Source organism: Lactuca saligna, chromosome 3 (genome assembly GCF_052625555.1).
Source record: "Lactuca saligna cultivar CGN05327 chromosome 3, ASM5262555v1, whole genome shotgun sequence".
Taxonomy (NCBI): domain Eukaryota; kingdom Viridiplantae; phylum Streptophyta; class Magnoliopsida; order Asterales; family Asteraceae; genus Lactuca; species Lactuca saligna.
Window position 1 is genome coordinate 231,746,043 of NC_136419.1, and position 14,787 is coordinate 231,760,829.

The 14,787-nt window shown below is 32.7% G+C and overlaps 1 protein-coding gene across 1 annotated transcript; it reads left to right on the forward strand.

The window, feature by feature from the left end:
- Window positions 1-10,301: 10,301 nt before the first annotated feature.
- LOC145034188 (SAUR-like auxin-responsive protein family) lies at window positions 10,302-10,786 on the forward strand. The gene has a single exon (XM_078982548.1). The coding sequence runs from the start codon at window positions 10,420-10,422 to the stop codon at window positions 10,762-10,764; it is 345 nt and encodes a 114-aa protein (XP_078838674.1). The 5' UTR covers window positions 10,302-10,419; the 3' UTR covers window positions 10,765-10,786.
- The last annotated feature ends 4,001 nt before the right edge of the window (window positions 10,787-14,787 follow it).

Below are 14,787 nucleotides of genomic sequence, written 5' to 3' on the forward strand. Positions count from 1 at the left end.
GATCCAGTCAGTAAAGTTGGATCCATCAAAGATGACTCTCCCATAAAGGTTCATGAGAGAGAAGGAGCATGTAGGGTTTGGGCCAGGAGTAGCATTGTTGGAAGACATCTGAAAAGAATAAAGTAGTTTAGTTTAGATATAGAGATAGTCCTTAATAAAACACCCAAATGTAACATTAAGGCTAGGATCCAATCACAATTTATTATAACTTAGAAGAGGGATGTCGTAATCCAAGTTATAACATATTTGAAAGGTAGGTGAATGACGATTCACCAATTTCCACCATGAAAACGAAATATAAATTATTAGGTTTTATTTGGCTTTTAGAAATTCCAAGATTTTTTTAGATTCATTGAACTTTTCAATGGCATGTTTCAATCTCGAGTGTGCCCTTCATGTTTTCTGACAGGGATATCGAGGATCACAAAACAAGGTGTGAAGTAACCATGCAAATTACTTGGTACCCTTAATGTTTTTCACTTAATCGTTGTGCCGGTAAACCACACGCTCTCCTTCCGACCTCATGAAAAACCTTAAGTCACCCTTTGCCTTCCTTGTTAAGTCCAAGTTAGTGTGCCGGTAAACCACACACGCTCCACCAACGATTTAAACAAGGTACAAAGTGTAATTTCATGGATTATCACCTTCTTCACATTTTTCCTAAAGTAACTAAGATTGGGAATTTATAAAACATTTAGTTACTTTATAATAATCATTATACTTTAATGAGAATTTATAAGTCCTTGTCTTACCCGTTCGGCTAACGACCCTCGCCAGTCAAGCAAGCGGTGGGTGAGAGTGGACACCCATTAATTTGCCATTTTATAGGCAACAACCTTATATCCACCTTATAGACTGGCTTCGTGAATGAGGCGTACTAACTGTACGACGACTTTGATCTTATACGTACATACATACATATATATATATATATATATATATATATATATATATATATATATATATATATATATATTAACTTATAATATTATAAGTATAAGGGTTGAATTTTAACTTTTAAAATTCTAAGGGTTGGAACTAAAGTTTTAATATGACTTTACTTGTTCCAAAACTTGAGGGAAAGTTTTGTAAACATTCAAAACTCTTCATTTCTCATAACTTATGAATTTAATTGAGTATTAAAATTGAAGACACTTCATTTTTATAACTCTTGTGTTCTTTTAATGGTTTTAATTCAAGTGTGACTCTTCGTTTTCCATAACTTGAGGACAAGTTATGGAATCCATTATAACACATTATGACCATGAATTAAACTACCAAGTAGGTTACAATTAATTCCTATGATCATCTAAATTCATAAGATCAAGAACATGAATATCCATATCAAACTTGCAAGACCATATGAACACATATAATCATGAAAATTTGATATTTGCCATTGTAAATGGATTAGAACAAACATTACACCACCTAAACCAAGTTTAATAACACCGAAACAGTTTAGGGTAATGTTTCTAGTCCATTTCCAGCAGCAAAAATCGAAAATCTGCATTCTGAGGCTCCTACTCGCCTAGTGCACGAACCTACTCGGCGAGTCCCCCCATGGACTCGGTGAGTTCATCAGGCAGATTGCACAAAATCGATTTTTTTTTTCAACTATTTAGAACAAATAACAAACAAGCCTAGGCTCTGATACCACTGATGGGTTTTGAGCAATCTAACACTTCCTAAGTGTACATGCAATCGTAATAACCTTGGATGTATGTTTTTCTAATTATCATGCAAAGTTGATTTCCAAGGCTATGATCCTATCTAGAATACATGGGGAACAATTATAATTTGAATAATAGATAGAACTACATACCTTGTTGTTGATTTTGATCCTTGAAACCTTGTGAGCCTAGCACCCCAAGTGTGATGCCTCAAAAGCTTCACACAACACCAAATGCTATGGAGTAAACTTGGAGAGAAAGTATAACATTCTAAAAATCGGATCTAGCCCTCAAGTATGCATGTGTAACCGATTTTGGGAGAAATATGAACTTTATATAGTGTTGACACATCTAGGGTTACACCATGTAAACCCTAATGTGTCATGACTCTTCACTTCCATGACTCATGGGTTTTTAACTCCCATGGAGCCTCCATGGAGCATCCAATGGGTTTAATCCAACTTGATTATCCATGGAGCCTCTTAGCCCACTATACAAGATATGGATGATTTACATAATCAACCCATATGTTTAATTAGTTATCTTTTGATCACTTAATTAATTCTAAATTAATTCATGATCAAACTAATTAAATAATATTATTAATATATTAGAACTTATAATATATTAATAATCACAACTGTTATTTCTCTCATTTAGTCTATCCAATTGCATGGTGCCATGCAACCGAAATGGACCATGTCGGGTCGGGTCAAGTAGTTACCAGAAATAGTTATGGACTTAGACACCTTATCCAACAAAAAGCTCCATGGGTCATCCATGGACTTCCATATAACCTTAGCCCATTTCCAAATGAGTGTAAGCCCACATTGTGTAAATATAATTGCCCATGATTTAATTAGTCTTCCTTTTAATCACTAAATTAATTCATAATTAAATTAAGACTAAAAACTAATTAAATAACATGACTTCATATTAATATATTATAACTTATAATATATTAATAAACCATAAGTATACAATTCTCATAATATTATCCATAAATTGTTTGGGTGAAGTGCAACCCAAATGGACCATGTCGAGTCGGGTCAAGTATATACCAAATAAGATATGGACTTAGACACCTTATCCAACAATCTCCCACTTGGATAAGTCAAATAACTGTATTTTCCTTTATTACTTCAGGAACCAACCAGCAATCGTAGCACTTAAAAACTTTGTTGAACTATGAAGCGCCATTTTAGATAAGTGATCATATAATCCTCTATTCTCATGATATCAGTCGGACAAATACATGGAACAACGTCGTACTTATTGTCCAACAGTTTGTTTCCCGATTTCCGATTTGTTTAACAAAGAACTTAATTGAACACATCAACTTAGTTCTGACCGGGCCCGATACATAGGTCAAAACAAAATCATCGAGGGGCCCAGATATCGCTTCTATTTCCAGAAGGAACAGATAAACTTTGACTCATATGATTGTTCTACTGTAACAACCCAAAAATATGAGCCAAAAATTTCATTTTTGAAAACATATACTTAGCAAAACATTCGAAATAAAACATTTACCGATCATAACATTCTATAAAGATATCGCATGTCTGGAAAAACATTTTCATAAAACATAATAATGTCAGAGTAAAAATCCCCAGGAAGATTTCATGGTGCTGAATACAAAGCATGTGTGTGATGGGCCGCTACCGCGCCGGCTCTTTCCCCTTCGAAGAAGAGGTACCTGAAACCAAAACTGAAAACTGTACGCACGAAGCTTAGTGAGCTCCCCCAACATACCACATACCATACAATCACATAACATACATATATTGTCAGGCATATCTGGGTGCCCGACCTACCCCTTCGGTCCTCTCAACCGGATATAGACTAGTCTATCTGGGAGCTGACCTCCCCTTCGGTCCTCTTGACCAGATACTGACTAGCATATCTGGGTGATGGTCTCCCCTTCGGTCCTCTCGACCGGATACTGACTAGCATATCTGGGAGCTGGCCTCCCCTTCGGTCTTCTCGACCGGATACTGGGGACTATTTCACCCCCTACTACTATCGCATAACACATATATCACATAATCTATCTAGCATGGTTGGACATGACCGCCCCTTCAGCCCTATCGACCGGTATACTGGGGACTATCTCCCCCTACTGTCATTAGCACATATCATCATATCTTACTACCACATTAGCATATCACAGATAGTAGCAATCCTAGATGAATATCACAGAGGCAAACATCTATCATACAATCCTACTGCTGGGCCGACATTGTGGCCTTAGACCCACCGCTACTGGAAGGTAATTCACCTCGTAGCTGCTGATCTGTGTGGGAACGGTCTGTCTGCTGCTGCTGCTCCGGAAATCCTCCTGCTGGAATTCCAACCAAACACTTCGTCAAATACTGTTAACCGGCCTCAGGGTAAACTAACCATTTGCCCTTAACCAAACCATGAGTCAAAGTCAAAGTCAACTTCCAGTTGACCCGACTTGCCAAGTTGGCTTGTCAACTCGCCGAGTCCCTATCCCTTTGTCTGACAACTAACCCATCTCTACTCGTCGAGTTTGGCATTGACTCAACGAGTTTTCCTTCTAAGCTGATGACCCAACGTTCTTCATTCTACTCGCTGATTTGTATGAACAACTCGTCGAGTTCGTCTTCATCTAAAGAACACTCTATGCTTAGACTCGCCGAGTTGTATGAACAACTCGTCGAGTCCGTTCTTAAGGCAAGAAGATTGCCTTGAACTCGCCGATTCATGGCATTGACTCGCCGAGTTACTAGATGAGTGAGTCTGGCTTCCAACCCACTGAGTCACACCCTATGACTCACTATTCCAACCCACAAACACGAAAAGGGGGAAAACTCGGGGACTCACGACTCGACTCGCCGAGTCATATGAACGACTCGCCGAGTCTGCGACATGCAAATACTATACACATGATTTTGCTTGAATCCATCCCATGCCATTCATAGATATGGGTTCCTAGGGCCTGGTTTACACGTAAAGTTTCCAACTTTACGTGTTAATAAACACCCATGAGAGTTTTAGGGATCAAAATGCTCCAAAAGAGTAGATCTAGGGCTTTCATGCACTATGGTTCCATAAAGGCAGTAGATCCAAGCTCCTGGAGCTCAATCATGCCTAGATCTAGAGGCTAAACAACTTATCATCCACTCTAGTACACAAACAAGCTTGGGGAAAGGCTCAAGAAAGACTTTCATGGAGCTACAAGGGACAACAAGCATGAAAACAAAGGGAAACTGAGTTATACCTCAAGGAAATCACTGAGATAACACCAATAAGCCTGGCCTCTTTGTTCTCTTCTTGATCTACTCTCCTTCCCTCTCCAAATCTTCAAGAAAACACACCAAAATGCTTCAATCTCACAAGGAACAAGCTTGAGCGAAGTATAAGGCTCTGGGGGGTGAAGGGGGCGAGTTTAGGGGCGGATAAGAGGGTTTAAATAGGGTGCAAACCTTTGAAATTTAGGGTTTCATCAGACAGCGGGGACTCACCGAGTCCAGAATATGGACTCGCCAAGTCGCCAACTTAAACGTGTTCCACATCCCGTCACTACTCAGCGAGTCGGACCTACGACTCACCGAGTCCAAGGCTAAAAATGACAAATACTAAGATAAATTTTACGTACCAGGAACTAGGTGCTACATCTACTACTTGTTGAATTTTACACAAAGGCACGTTTTATAACATCAAGTTACTCGTGCAATCAATGCACAACCAACTCATAGGTAACAACTCATATCTCTAGGTTTGAAGACTTATATGATATTATCGTCTCACGATCATTCGAGATAAATTCCATGAAGTGATACAAGTCAGTGTGGGTTAATTCCAATACTCATAACTTATGAGCACTCATGAATGTTGTAGCAATCATTGCTATGTCTAAACACATTTAGCCATCTACAAAATCAATTCATGATAGTATTAATTCATACCTACTTCTAACATATGAACGACTGTGGAGTGTTTAAATAACTTAGTTATTCGGAAAGAATAACCTAGCTATTATGGAAGTCAAATCATGCAAAGTCAAACACAATAATAATCGAATCCAATATGGTCTCAGAACCCTTTTGAATATAAATAAAACCACCTTTTATTTATCACCATATTGATTACGCATTATTCATTGTATAATGTTTAAAATAATCAACTTAATACTTGAATAAAAACAACAGTTGTCCCATGCTCCTAGCATGTACACTTTGTTTTTCTAAACAATAGTTATGCCATACTCCAAGTATGCACACTATGTTTGTCTATGATCTTTAATTTGTGAAATAGATCAATTGAACATGATTCCAATGATGCTCATTTCATAATCCCAAATCCTTATTGTAAATATAAGAATTCCTAATTCCTACCAATTACCAAAAATCTGTTAGATTTTAAACTTTTATGCAATGTTCCTCTTGTAATGATTATGCATAAAGTCACCAAAACCTTGTCACTAGTCATTACGGAGTATTCCAAAGAAGATCAACTCTATGGAAATGAAGTCTCATATTCAAAGTACATTGCTTTGAACATCCTTCTTGAATTAAGGTTTTCTAATCCTACACAGATTGAATAAATTCCACTTATGGAGACATTTTCATAGTCCCATTTTGACTATCACTTCTGAACAAGAGTTGCCTCTTTTCAGAAAATGTCAATATGGTCCTGCCAAAATTAACACAATACTTCCAAATGTCCCTGAGCAACCAATCTTTGGCAAACCTATGATTTTACTCGACAATTGCTTAATCACTTTAGTCATATCCATTTCTAGACTTTTCCCTTCTAAATGCTCTGAGCATTTGGAAAATTTAGAAAGGATGAATATGATCCTATATCCGAAGCATATGAGACACGATTCATGATGTCTCACATAAAGACATGATACTTGACAAGTCTTTTACTACAATATTTTTATTTGCGATGTTTTCAAAATTTAACTATGAAGAGGGATGTCGTAATCATAATCGAATTTTGATAACGCAATATATATAGAATTTCTTTAAGTTGAACCATTCCAACATAAAATACCTACATATATATATATATATATATATATATATATATATATATATATATATATATATATATATCCCTGACTAAAGATGATTAAAACTCAATCTAAGCTTTTAGAATTGAAATGGAGTATAATTTCCTCTCCCTTAATTATAGCAAAACAACTTTTCCAACCCCTGCAACTTCACGAATTAAAACTTTTGTTTTTCTATAATTAATATAGCTAGCTTGCAATAATAATCATAATTATCATGCTCCGACTAACATGATGATTATTAGCATAACACTTATGCTCCCACTAGCTTTGACATGTATTCAGAAATCGGTTGGACTTCTAAAATTTAGATTCATCCACCCTTCCGTTGATAGTTCACATGTTTGTATAAAAATTTTCAAGAACTATGAAAAGGGATGTCGTAATCATAGTCTCAATTGTTTAGACCTTTTCCATTTCTCACAAGTCCATGTTAGTGTGGTTAACCACACACGCTCCACTAACGACTTTTGAAAGTGCAAGTAACACAATTGCTATCTACTTAAAATCTACTTAGTGAAAGCGTTTCCTCGCCATCATTCTCATGAATCGGAAAGAAACCTTATGACATTTAGATTTTATGGTGTATGAGCTCTGATCCATGTGAATTTGTCAAAACCATAATCACAAGACAAGGTTAGTGACAAATTCAGCCTTACATGGCACAAGAATTGTGTCAACATGGTAGGTTAAAAACCTCAAGTCATGTGCTAGTGATAAAACACAAGTTTTACTCTTGATTAAATCTTGAAACTTTTTCAGGATCTTTAGGGCTCCCACTATCTTCTTGACATATAAGTTTCCTTAGTCAAGGACAATTCGCTAACAAAACAAATATTCAAGGGATAGTGTGGATTCTTATCAAGACTAACACTTCACACAATTGGTCATAGTTGGTCTTTGTCTCATCCAAGACATAACAACCTACCAATTTCAAATTTACAAGAGTAGAAAATATTTTACACTACATTTGATAAGTGTTTTAAACCTTACTTTATGTCACTCAATTTTACAATCCTGGAGTATAACTCTAAGAATTATTTTGGAACAAAGTATGATTCATCTTCTTGATTTTAACCATTCCAACAATTCATGACCCCTCTTCTTAGTCATAACAATGCACTAAGATGTCCTTAGAGTATGAATTGTGATATGGTATCTTAATCATTAAGATGATCATAAAACTGATGGGTTTGAGCCAATATTATTTAATTAGTATTGATCAAGAATTAATTTGGAAATAATTAAGTGATCAAAACGAGACTGATTAAATATACGGGTTGATAGTGTAAATCACCCATACTTGTATAGTGGGCTAATACTCTATGGTTTATCAAGTTGGGCTAAAACCCATAGGATACTCCATGGATGCTCCATGGTGTTTTTGGAACCATGGATCTAAGAAATGAAAAGCCATGACAATTAGGGTGTACATCGTTTAACCCTAATTGTGATACACTATATAAGCATTATATTCTTCCCAAAATCAGCCACCAAGTAAGAAAGGTGAGGGTTATCCGATTTCATGAAGTGGTTTATTTCTCTCTAAGTTATTCCAAGTGTATTTGATGTTGTGTGAACCATTTGAGGTATAACACTTGAGGCACTAGGCTCTTAAGCACCATGGAATCAAGCTACATGAATAAGGTATGTCTTCTAACTTGTTTATATTACCCAAGTATCAATGATTGTATGTTAGATAGGGTAATACCTTGGAAACTTCAAGTTTGCATGTATAGTAGAGAAAACATAAATCCAAGGTATTTACGGTTGCATGTACACCATAGGAGTGTTAGAATGCTCAAAACCCAACAGATTTAACGTGTGAATCATAGTACATAGCAGCAAGTGAAGCATCAAAGGAGGGAATATGGTTGAAGAACTTCATCAGAGACCTTGGAGTTGTGTCAACCATAAAGGAGCCTATGGAGATTTTTTGCGATAATGAAGGTGCGGTTGCCTTAACCAAGGAATCGAGGGATCATTGCAGATCCAAGCATATCGACAGGAAATATCATTTTATTAGACATCGGGTAGAAGAGGGACTCCTCGTAGTAAAGAAGGTATCATCGGAGGATAACACGACATATCCCCTTACGAAGGGACTGGATAGGGTTAAGCATTTGCAGCACGCTACGAGCATTAGGCTGAAGGATGATATTAGTTTTAGTGATTAGATAGCTTTTAAAAACTTGTAATAGATAAATTGTATTAACATTTGATGATTAAATAAATGTGTTTTATTTATAAGTAAAGTTGCTGTCTTGTGTTAATTATTTACTATTGTTTCACTTTGCATGCTTTGACTTCGTAAATAATAAGATTTTTTAAACTATCCACAGTCGATCATACATTGGAAGTAGGTATGAAAGAAGGTTGTCATGAATTGGCTTGTAGATTGTCTAAGTGTTTAGACATATCAAAGATCTGTTGCAACGTTCATTAGTGCTCTTGAAATATGATTTGAGTATTGGATTAAACCCGAACTCACTTGAATCACTTCATCGAATTAATCACAAGTGATTGTGAGACGATAATATTACATAGTTTTTAAACCTAGATATATATGGTTTATTGTTTGCAAATTGGTTGTGTATTGATAATGCGTAAACGCATCAGTAACTTGATGTTATAAAACACTTTTTTGTGTATGATTTGATGAGTAAATAGTAAAAGCATATAAGTTGAATTTTATCTGTTCCTTTTATCCTACAAGAGTAAAAGCGATATCTTGGGCCCTTCGATGATTTGGTTTGACTTATGTGTCGGGCCTGGTCAGGACTAAATTGATGTGTTCAATTAAGTTCTATGTTAGACGAATCAGAGATCGAGATACAAACTGTTAGACGAATCAGAGATAGAGGTATTACGCTTGTGATACTAAAGCTCTCAAATGTTGAAGATTCTTGCTACAATTGAAAGGTAATCATCTAAACTTGTTTTAGTCATTTTTTTCGATTTTGAATGCTAGTATTAGAGTTTACAAGTTTTGGATGATTTGCATGTACAATTAGATAAACCTAGATTCAAAGCTTTAGGTTTTGCATGTGCATCATAAGAAGAATGTAATGCTCAAAGGTAATCAATTAACCCATTAGTCAACTTAGCAAAAAAAATATTAATTAATATACGGTGGGTGGGGCATATATACATGGTTTCAAAAACATGAAATATGATATCACGAACTAATTCTTATTTTTCTTTTTTTAAAAACGATATATTCGGTTTTAGTCTCACATATATACATATAAAAATTTATATGTTTTATATATGTTGGAATAAAACCAAAAAATATTTTTTTAAGGTTAAGAATTAGTTCATGAACACCACAAGTTGACTTGAGTTCTTGCCTTTTATCCACACAAATTGGGAGCCATTTAAGTAGAATCCAGAACATGAAATGAGAGTGATACACCTGAAAAGAACAAATATGTATGGTGATATATTGAATTCCCCCACAACATGGATGGACCCAGTTTTGAAGTTGATTGTGAGCATCAAATATATATAATTAATCTTCCACTTAAATTAACACTGGTCCCACCCCACCTCTTGCCTTACAACGTACTATATATCCCAACATTCCCTCTTCCACTTCATAAACACCACACAAACGCAATATATATGCTATACTTTAAAAAATATCTCTATGTTGGTGTGAAGGCATAGAAAAAATCAATATAAGCTAAGGATCGATCCATGATGGGTAGCAAACATCTAATTCATCTTCCTTATATGATCAGTCAAAGCCATGGCCATGGGAAGAAGCCACCAGTACCAAAGGGGTGTTTGGCTGTAAAAGTTGGACAAGGTGAAGAGCAACAACGATTTGTGGTTCCTGTGATGTATTTTAATCATCCGCTCTTCATGCAGCTCTTGAAGGAGGCCGAGAAAGAGTTTGGGTTTGCACAGAAAGGTACCATCACCATTCCTTGCAATATCCAGGAGTTTCGAGCTGTCCAAGGCATGATTGATCAAGAATACGGCTTCCATCATCATCATCATCATCATCAACTTGGTGGGTGTTTTAGGATAGGATTTTAATATATATATATATATATATATATATATATATATATATATATATATATATATATATATATATATATATATATATATATATATATATATATATGCGTCGAAGGATCTGGGTATGGGCAAATTTTGTAATGCCATCGTCTAGAAATTAAACATCCTACTTGTCATCATGATGACTATATATATTATGGTTGATGGGTAATATTGTAGTTTTTCAATATATATATATATATATATATATATATATATATATATATATATATATATATATATATATATATATATATATATATATATATATATATATATATATATATAGTCAAGATCAAATAAGAAGAAAAATTTTGGTAGGAAGGTAAGAAATTTTTTATATGCATATTTTCTTAACAAAAAAATGAAATGAATCATTAGATTATTCAAAAGTAAGATGATTCACAAGAAAAAAATTCCGAAAAAAACACATTTATGATTCATTTTTAGGTAAATCAAGAAAAAAATTCACTTTTATGACAATTTTAGTGAATATTAACAAAATCATTATAAAAATGAATTATCGAAATGTTTTTTTGAGATTTTTTTGGTGAATCATGTTATTATTGATTCATTTAGTGATTCATTTGTTTTGTTCGCCAAAAAAATAAATCGAAAAAAAATTTCTTACCTTCCTACCAAAAAAAAATTCTTACCGGATCTATATCCTATATATATAAAAGTAAAAGTTCAAATGAAACTAAAAAGAGTTAAGAACCATTTTTTTAGCTTTATAATTAACTAGGTTACAACCCATAAAATCCAAGAATAATATAACTAAAAAATATTAAAAATTAAAAAACATACTCAAAATTTATAGATTTGGAAATAAAAGATTTATTTACAAAGTTCGACGTTTTGAGAATAATTTTATAATGATTAATGTCAATTAATTTGGAAAATCGTTTGAAGATGCAAACGATGTTCTTTATATCTAGATTAATGATAAGATGATTTATATTGAAATATATAATTGAGTAGTACGTTGCTATTTTGAGTATAAAATGAAATGAATTATATGTATTAGTAGCAAGAAATAGATATAAGATGCTATTATCTTTTAAGAAAGATAAGTAACTTTTTGTTGTATAAAAAAACATGAAATTCAAGATATAGCAATGCTCGACGGCAGATAATTTATTTTGGTAATTAGTTTTCTTTCTCCTGATTACTTCAGGATAAAAATAGAAATATGTTATTTTTGGTTACAAATAAAAATATTTTGGTTATTTTAGGTTAAAAAGAAAAATACATTACCGTTTTAGGTAAAAAAAAATATGCATATTGTTTTATCTTAAAACATTAATTAAGAGTCTACAAAATAATTTTCAATTATTGTTTTAACTTAACGATATTATTTTTAACAATAATATACACAATCATATTAATGTATGCATTTTAAAAGGAATATATATCATAATTTGTTATTTTAGTTCCGGTAATGGCCACCTCAAACACTTGTTTACAAATATACACAACATATTAATGTATGCATTTTAAAAGGAATATATATCATAATTTGTTTTTTTAGTTCTGGTAATGGCGACCTCAAACACTTGTTTACAAATATTTTAATTGATATTTCTATCAGCCAATCTCTAAATATTATTAAAAGAAAAACCTTATGACATCATTTAAAACAATCTGGATCGTTGATTGTCTTTTCTTTATAGGTTTTACATCCTTAGATCAATTTGCTTATGTCACCTTGATCAAACAAAAAGTCAATCCGTTATATTAGGAAATTAAATGTAGGAATTGAATGAAAATGATACTTGAATTCTTTCCAATCATACAACTATAAAATTGGTTCCTTATTAATATAAATCTTAAATTTAGGCTCTATTTACATTCAAAATTGTTTTCCAAATACATTATATGTTGAAATCTCGGAAAACTATTAATTTAAAATTTCAAAAATTCGGATACTTTTATGAACCAATACACTTTCAAGCATGATATCTTCTATTTTAAGTTCAAATGAGATTTCAATTGATTACCTGCTAATTTTCATCATATTGACTTGTATATATTTTTCAAACCTTTTTAATAATCGATTTACACAAACATTATGTCGTAATTCCCACGTAGAAAACAAATATCTAAATATTATTAAAAGAGAAACCTTATGACATCATCTAAAACAATCTGGATCGTTGATTGTGTTTTCTTTATAGGTTTTACACCCTTAGATCAATTTGTTTACGTCACCTTGATCAAACAAGAAATCAATTCGTTATATTATGAAATTAAATGTAGGAATTGAATGAAAATGATACTTGAATTGTTTTCAAACTTACAACTACAAAATCGATTCCTTATTAATGTAAACCTTAAATTTGCTTACGTCACCTTGATCAAACAAGAAGTCAATTTTCTTACGTCACCTTAATCAAACAAGAAGTCAATCCGTTATATTAGGAAATTAAATGTAGGAATTGAATTAAATGATACTTAAATTCTTTCCAAACTTACAACTACAAAATTGGTTCCTTATTAATGTAAACCTTAAATTTAGGTTCTATTTCCATTCAAAATTGCTTTCCAAATACATTATATGTTGAAATCTCAGAAACTATTAATTACAAATTTCAAAAGTTTAGGATATTTTTATGAACCAATACACTTTCAAGTATGATATCTTCTATTTTAAGTTTAAATGAGATTTCAATTAATTACCTGCTAATTTTCATCATATTGACTTGTATATATATTTCAAACCTTTTTAATAATCAATTTACACAAACATTATATCATAATTTCCACGTAGAAAACAAATCTCTAAATATTATTAAAAGAGAAACCTAATGACATCATCTAAAACAATCTGGATCGTTGATTGTGTTTTCTTTATAGGTTTTACACCCTTAGATCAATTTGCTTACGTCACCTTGATCAAACAAGAAGTCAATCCGTTATATTAGGAAATTAAATGTAGGAATTGAATGAAAATGATACTTGAATTCTTTCCAAACTTACAACTACAAAATTGGTTCCTTATTAATGTAAACCTTAAATTTATGCTATATTTCCATTCAAAATTGCTTTCCAAATACATTATATGTTGAAATCTCGAAAACTATTAATTTCAAATTTCAAAAGTTTCGGATATTTTATGAACCAATACACTTTCAAGCATGATATATTCTATTTTAAGTTTAAATGAAATTTCAATTGATTACCTTCTAATTTTCACCATATTGACTTGTATATATATTTCAAACCATTTTAATAATCGATTTACACAAACATTATGTCATAATTCCCACGTAGAAAACAAATGCAAAAAAACTTCAACCTTCCCATCAGTCTGATTAGTCGAATAAATGTATGTATTTCTTCCTTAAATCATTTTAATCTATAAGTTTAATATTGTTTTTGAAATTATATGTTTTTACTCATTCGTATGGCTCTTTGTTGAATACTTATAATTTGGATGTATAATGTTGCTTTTGAATTTTTTTTTTTTTTTTTTTGATGTTGTGTTCAGTTCTTGGTTCCATCTTTTTAATCGGTAACTATGTTCCTATTTTCGAAAACAGTAAACTCAATGTTAAAATGGGATGTTATATATATAATGAAATTATGATGTTACATGTGTGTGTATACCTTTGTAAAAAATCAATAGACAAGACAAGAGATGGCATGACATAATATAACAAACGGGTTGTACAAAAGACATGAACGCCCTCGTCAGAAAGTTTTTTTATGTCTCCGGTAGTAACAAAATAAGAATAATAAATATACATTCTCAACAATTTATGTGAGCTTCAAAGTTAAATATAAGCATGTTGTGAAAGATAAAAATAGGCTTCCGTATTAATTTTTCAAAAACAATCGGTACCATACATGGGTAGGTAAGAATGCACGATATAATAGAAGTGTGCACTCAACTAGAGTCAGCATTTGACCCTGAAATACCAAAAACGCCCCTCAAAACCTTCTGATAAAAAATCAGGTATACTCAAGGACCAAAAATGTAATCTACTGTAAACTTAA

What these genes read in the sequence shown, in the direction of transcription:
- LOC145034188 (XM_078982548.1), top strand. Translation starts at nt 10,420, where the DNA reads ATGATGGGTAGCAAACATCTAATTCATCTTCCTTATATGATCAGTCAA.